The sequence below is a fragment of the Talpa europaea genome (genome assembly GCF_964194135.1).
Source record: "Talpa europaea genome assembly, chromosome: 3".
NCBI classification, from domain to species: domain Eukaryota; kingdom Metazoa; phylum Chordata; class Mammalia; order Eulipotyphla; family Talpidae; genus Talpa; species Talpa europaea.
In genome coordinates, this window is record NC_140069.1 from 134,950,427 (window position 1) to 134,957,680 (window position 7,254).

General features: G+C 56.1%; 1 protein-coding gene across 1 annotated transcript; it reads left to right on the forward strand.

Annotated features, from left to right (window-relative positions):
* Positions 1-252: 252 nt before the first annotated feature.
* CPA1 (carboxypeptidase A1) lies at positions 253-6,645 on the forward strand (the record flags this gene model as incomplete). The annotated part of the gene is made up of 10 exons (XM_084230955.1): positions 253-317; positions 788-869; positions 1,324-1,557; positions 1,784-1,885; positions 2,450-2,551; positions 2,679-2,789; positions 3,569-3,659; positions 4,144-4,343; positions 4,832-4,916; positions 6,458-6,645. The coding sequence occupies 10 exons, from the start codon at positions 253-255 to the stop codon at positions 6,643-6,645; spliced, it is 1,260 nt and encodes a 419-aa protein (XP_084087081.1).
* Positions 6,646-7,254: the final 609 nt, after the last annotated feature.

A 7,254-nucleotide genomic window follows, 5' to 3' on the forward strand; every position in this document is an offset into this window, starting at 1 on the left:
CCCTGGGCTGGCCCCTCATGGCCAAGGGGTGGAGGCCCAGTTATCTCCCCAGCTGCCCTGTTCCCTACTACTTTATCAGGGAGGGCAAGGAGGTGCCAGAGTTCAGCGGTCCCACCTTACCCTTCCCGTGGGAAGGGCCCAGGTGCAAGGGGAGAAGCACATGGGCACAGCCAGGAGGCTCTGTCCTGGGAGGGTTTAAAAGGCCTCAGGGCTTTCACACAGCCTCAGGTGACCTTCCCAACAGGCTGCAGCATGAGGGCGCTGCTGATTTTGAGCGTGCTGCTGGGGGCCACCCTTGGCTTAGAGAACTTTGTGGGGTAAGGGTGTTCAGAGGGAGACAGGGAGGGTTTGGCCCCCGTGAGTGTCTGGAAGAGACAGACAGACAGAGCCATGGGAAGACGGCCAGAGAGAAGCAGCCCAGCAGTGCGGTGGGAGGCCAGCTGACTGGGACAAGGGCTGAGTAGAGTCAGGGTCTTTCAGGACAGACAGCCTCCTGAGCCCTAGGGAAATCTGAGCCCTGAGGAGGAATTTCAGGACAGAAGGAGGGGGAAATCTTGCTGGTTTTAGATTGAGAAAGAGTCTAAGTTTGTATGATAATAGAAGCAATGTCTAGAAGATTCCAAGGAGCCCCCATTGGTAAGACCCATCATGCTTCCTACTTTCAGCCCAGAGGATGGAGGGCTAGCCTGGGCTTCCAGGCTGCTTGCCACCTTCCCCCTATCTGGGGAGATGCATGGTCAGGGCAGGGGCTTCTCAGCACCTCAGTCTCCCCCACTGCTCTGCGCAGGCACCAGGTGCTCCGAATCTCTGCAGCCAATGAAGCCCAGGTGCAGAAGGTGAAGGAGCTGGAGGACCTGGAGCACCTGCAGGTCAGAGGAAGGGGAAGCCCTCTCTGAGACTCCTGGGTACTACCCAGGCGAGCCGGGCCCATCTCAGATTCCTACCACCCCTTTGGGCTGACCGGGGTCTGGGCTCGCCCCACCCAAAGGAACCATGGGATGGATCCCTGTTAGGAAGTGACTTAAACCTCCCAATTCCAGAATCTTGCTGCCCTTAAGCATCTGAGCAAAGTGGGGACCCAATTTTTTCCCTTGCTGTCACAAAGCCCCTTCTCTCTGCATTCTGAGTCATTGCCCTGAACACACAGGCCTCTGTCCAGTGCCTTCTGCCCTCTGATACTTGCACCTCAGCCCCAATTATACGGGAGATTCTGACTCCAACACCTCCCACCCCACCCCCCACCCCGGCTGGCCTTCACTATAGCTGCTGTCCCGGCTGGTGCCTGCAGCTCACAGCCACCGTGCCTGCTCTTGTCCTCCCCAGCTGGACTTCTGGCGGGGCCCTGCCCGGCCTGGCTCCTCCATCGATGTCCGAGTGCCCTTCTCCAGCATCCAGGCTGTCAAGATCTTCCTGGAGGCCAACGACATCAGCTACAGAATCATGATCGAGGACGTGCAGTCGCTGCTGGATGAGGAGCAGGAGCAGATGTTTGCCTTCCAGTCCCGGGCCCGCTCCACTGACAACTTTAATTATGCCACCTACCACACCCTGGACGAGGTGAGGGCACCCATGGGACCGCTGCCCTGGGCACCAAGTGCTCCATCCTGCCGGCAGAATGCAGCCAGTCCGGGCACGGCACCTGCTCTTCCCCCAAGTGCCATGGGTGGAAAGGGTGGCGGCTCCTCCGCGTCGCTGGGCTGGCCACAGGCTGGCTGACAGAGCTGCCGAGTGAGGTGTCCAGGTGCCCAGAGGCCATGAAGGCTGCTTCCACTCCCCTTCTCAGATCTACGAGTTTATGGACATGCTGGTGGCTGAGAACTCACAGCTTGTCAGCAAGTTACAGATTGGCAACACCTATGAAGGTCGTCCCATCTACGTGCTGAAGGTACTGGGCCCCCGCAGGTGAACTTCACAGGCTGGGATGCAAGAACCGGCACCTGCCTCTGGGGGTAGCCCAAGGTCACTGGGATCTGTGATTCCCACCGTCCTACCAACTCCCCAGCCAACATTCAGAAAGACCTGGATTTCCACGCTGGTCTAGGCAGGTGCTTACATGTACACACACAACTGAAATGTTTATGTGATCCAGGTATTTCCAATCAAGGGTCCTATTGTGGAGAATATCCCCAAGATGGGGGTGGGGAGCAGGGTATAGTCCGGATCCAAAGTTTTGTTTGTGACCTTCCGCAGAGAGCAGTGAGGGGCAGTGGAGCAGAGTGGGGCCTGGGAATCTGACTGGGTTCTATTTGCCCCAGTCCTGGGCTGAGGGCAGGAGGCCCAGCTCTGTGGGATCCTTGTCCAGACCCTACCAGCCACCTGAGGGACGGCCCCACAGACAGAGCCTCAACCGGAGATAGCCAGCGAGCAGATGGCCTCTGGCCGGGGGCACCTTTGCTTACTGGAAGGCGAGACGAGGCCCCAGCTGGACCGTCTCCCTGTTCTTGTTCAGTTCAGCACTAGCACAAGCAAACGTCCAGGCATCTGGATCGACACAGGCATCCATTCCCGGGAGTGGGTCACCCAGGCCAGCGGGATCTGGTTTGCAAAGAAGGTAAGCCTGGGCAGGTGGTGGGGGGTGGTTAGAGCATTGGTGCCAAGGCCCACAGAAGCCCTGCCCTCCCTGCAGTCAGAAGCTGTGACTGCCCTTTCACCCCGTTGCTCCCCAATCCCCCCACCAGATCACAGAGGACTATGACAAGGACCCAGTTCTCAAGAACATTCTGAACACCATGGACATCTTCCTGGAGATCGTCACCAACCCTGACGGCTTCGCATTTACCCACAGCACGGTATGGACTTTGTCCTGTCCTCGGGAAAGTGGGGTGGTTCTGGCCTCTGAGCCCCCAAAACTACTGATCCTTCATCTCAACAGAATAAATCAAAGGAGGAGCAAGCCCCCGTCCCCCACGACCAGTTTCCCGACCATGGCATTGTGGACATCTGGGGTGGATAGTTCTTCATGAGCGTGTGTGTGTGTTTGGGGGGGTGGGGTGGGGGGTGTGCATGCAGGGTGCTTGGTAGTGTCCTGACATTCTACTCACTAGATGCCAGTAGGGTCCCGCAGTTGACACTTCCCAACACATCCTCAGATGTTGCCAAATGTCCCCGGGAGAGGGCAAAATTGCTCCCACTGGAGGTCCAGTGCCCCAGACCTTACTTCCTGGTTCAATTTCACTTTTGTGGCAAGGACAATATGCTGCTGATCACGTGTGTATCGGGGGCCGGGGGCGGCTCGTGTCTTCACTTCCCACCAGTAGAACCTCCGACCAATGGCATCCACCGTTCCCGCCATTCTGCTTCAATAAAGAACCCCCTTTGCAGACCATCTCCCTGGCAGCCAGTCGAAAATAGTTTCTGATTCCAGGCTGTGGCCACCCCCCAGCTCTGGATCAGGGTACTTAGTGCTGATTGCGGCTGCCGGCCACCCACGCGGCTCAGACCCCCGCCTGGTACTGTTAGGGGGAAAAGGATGTCCTAAAGCCCCACAGCCAGGCAACCCGTTCAATATCAGGGCTGTCCTATAACAGTACTGCAGCTGATGAGGGTCTGATCGCTTTTCCTTCCCCAGAATCGCCTGTGGCGCAAGACTCGATCCCGCACACCTGGCTCCAGTTGCATCGGAGTGGATCCCAACAGGAACTGGGATGCTGCCTTTGGGAGTAAGGCCCAGTGTGATTGGGAGCAGGAATGGGGTACCATCCTTTGTCCTGTTGCCCCCACCCTTTCCTGTCCCGGCAGTGAGGGTCAGGTCGGGGTGCCAGCCAGCCCCTCTTGCTGCCAGTGTGGAAGGCAGCGCTCTGAGATTTGCTTGCCCCTGGTCTGTAAAAGGAAAGTTCTCCTAAAAGGAAAGTTCTGAAACAAACCTGGGGTTTCTAATGTCACCTCGGTTTCTTCCTGCCTGGCCCACTTCACTGCAAGAACGGGTTTCTCTTAAGGAAACTTCTTAGCTCCCTGGGTGGCACCATCAGCTCTGCCCAAATCTGAGTGGGGACAGAGGCAGAACCCCATTCTTTCCTGAATTTGGGGGTAAGGGGAAAGCCTCCTGCTCCCCACCACACCCCTAATTCCATGCAGAGAATGAGGACTCATGGAAGCCAGTCCGTTTGGATGTAAGGAATGCCAAGTACCCCTCTCCCCCCACAGTGCCCGGCGCCAGCAGCAACCCCTGCACAGAGACATACCACGGCCAGTATGCCAACTCCGAGGTGGAGGTCAAGTCCATCGTTGACTTTGTGAAGAACCACGGGAACATCAAGGGCTTCGTCTCCATCCACAGCTACTCCCAGCTCCTCCTCTATCCTCACGGCTACACAAACACCCCAACCCCCGACCATGAAGAGCTGGTATGCACGGACCCCTTCTTGTTGGTCCTGGGGCAGCTTCTGGCAGGCCTGGGTTTTCATTCATCAGAATTGCTTAGGCACCAGGGCCTTCTCCCAGGGGCTTCAGATGGCTTGGGAAGAGCAGCAAGGAGGACTAGCCTTACTTTCTCCCTGGGAAACTGAGGCACAGAATGGTTGAGTCACTTCTGTCTCATGATAAAGTCAGGGGCAGGACTCGACTTTGGGCTTGTCAGGCAAGTTCGTGTGTGGAACTGCACCGTGGCAGGGACGTGCCTGCCAGACACAGGGCAGCGGGCCCTGAGGCTGCTGAGCCCCCAGAACCGATGCTGAAGGCCCCAGTTGGCACCGAGCTCCTTGCTGGGGACTGGCTTCTGCAGGATGCCTCCCCAGGGACACCCCCCCCCCCAGCTCCCAGGCTACCTTAGCCTTGCTCTTCCCAGGCCTGGGCTGCTGGCCATGGCGGGCAACCTCATTTGTGTTTTCTTTAGGATCAGCTGGCCAAGGCGGCTGTGACGGCCCTGTCCTCCCTGTACGGGACCAAGTTCACATATGGCAGCGTCTACACCACAATTTGTAAGTGGGCTCATGGTCTCTGCAGGTGGCCTCAGGAGGGACTGAGCTTGACTTTTTTTTTTTGCCTGAGGGGGTGTCCCTCCTGGAGGGTGCCCAGGCCTAGGTACATGGCTGAGGAGAATGTCCCCGGCTGTGCTGATGATCGCTGAATGGGCGGGCAGTGCCTTCTCCTGATGTGAGCTCTGCTTTCGTTGACACTTTTGGATAAACACATCTGTTCCTCTGAGAACCCTTGGCCCTTCACACATGGATGGGGTGGAGAGTCCTGCTGTCATTTGTGGATCACCAAGAAATTCAACTCAAAAGGCTCCATCCCCAAGGCCCTTCAATTATCTTTTTCCAGCTTGCTTGCACACACAGAGGCTCTGCATTGCGTGAATGGGACATCAATGTGCAATGAAATCAACAAATGTTTACTAAGCACCTGCTATGCACCAGGCCTTGTTTTGTGTGCTTGGGACAAGTTGGAAATAAGCAGAGATCAGAGAACTCTAGCCTGGGAGACTGGCCATAAACATAAGTTTATGTGGGGTGAGCAATGCTAGAGAGAAAATGAGAAACTCGACAGGGTGAGAGGCCGCAGGAATCCTCATCGGAAGAGTGAAATTCTGGGCAAGTGAAGTTAGGAAATGAGGGAAGGAGCCAAGGCTATCCATCTGGGGAAGAGGCTTCCAAGCAGAGGAACCTTCTAGAGCAAAGGCCCCACTGGACTGGACTGGAATTAAGGGGAAGGAGACCTGCGTGGCTGCAGCATGGGGGCAGGGGTTGTAGAAAACAGGTGGGGTGGTGGCAGATGCGAAGGCACCAAGGGAACAGGGCAGGGGGCAGGCGACCTGAAGAAGCAGGGAGAGAGCACGGAGGTGGGAAGACAGCAACTCCGTCCCTGAGTGCCCAGTCTTGGTGGGCGAGTGAGTCACGGTCTTCCCTACGGCTGTCCTGGCCTTTGCACTCCAGGCCTACTTTGGAAACGGTTTCAACCCTGCGTCAAAAGGGTTTTGCTCCCATTTAATGTCAAGTTCAATTCTGACAGCCAGCTCCCTTCCTCTGCCCCCACCCAATAACAAAGTGGCTTCATACCCCACGGTTAAGTGCAAATCTCAGCTGAGTTTCCTCCAAAAAGACAGATTCGACTCTGGCCCATTGCACTTTCCCCTGCAGACCAGCACCCTGGGGGGTGGAGTGGAGTGGGGGGTAGATCCTCGTTACCCAAGTGGGTAACTGCTATATTTGGAGACTTGACCCAAGTGCCTGTTGGACAGTGGCAATTTTCAGGGGGACTTTTGCAATGTGGCAGGGATTTCTTGCATTCCCCTGTGAGAGGAGCAACATTGCTGGGCTGCCTCTCTGGGTCTCTTGGGCTGAGACCTGTTGGCGGGAGCTTCTGGGGAGGTAGCCAGGCTGCTTGGTCAACGGAGGGCACTTCGTAGACGCTGGCTCCCGGCAACACTGCACAGGCTCTGGCCCTTGGGCCATTAGACTGGCCCATGGAAATGTTTCCCAAGTGACTGACCTTTGCATTCCCATTTCTGCTCCCGCTGCAGACCAAGCCAGTGGAAACACTGTTGACTGGACCTACAGCCAGGGCATCAAGTACTCCTATACCTTTGAGCTCCGGGACACCGGGCGCTACGGCTTCCTGCTGCCCGCCTCCCAGATCGTCCCCACCGCCCAGGAGACCTGGCTGGCCCTTCTGACCATCATGGAGCATGTCGTGACTCACCCCTACTGAACTGGCCCTTGGGCACTCTCCTCTTCCTCTGCCCTACCCAGGCAACCCAATAAATTCTGAGTGTACATAGAACAGAATCTTGGGGCTTGCATGTGGGAATGCATGTGGTGTGTCTGCCTTTTCAAGCTGGGACAGAAGTGGGTTAGTTCCTGCAGGCCTCACTGGAAATGTGTGTGTGGTTGGACGAGATGACCCCTGCATTCCCCCTGCATTCCAAGTCCTGTGAAGTTGTATCCAAGTGGCGTCTGTTTTAATTAGACCACCCTGAGCTCAGCTCTTCAGTGGGGTGATTTGTTCATACCTTAGTAGCAAGCAGCAGCCACAGCTGCTAACCAAATGCCCGGCACCCTGCAGTGCAAAGGAATTCAGCTTGTACAATAGTCTAGCTGGCTGGATCCATTCATCTACAAAAGCAATATCCTTGAGTATGAAACAGAACAATCCTGGTGGCCACCGCTGTCCCAAATAGATGTTGCAGCCGGGCAAAGCCAATTTCTATAAAGCAAAATATGATCTCCCACTCCTGAATTGAATTGGAAGAAAACAATTGGGTTACATGGAATCATTTACTGAAGATAAAGAACTAACACCAATCCCAAGACATTTTAT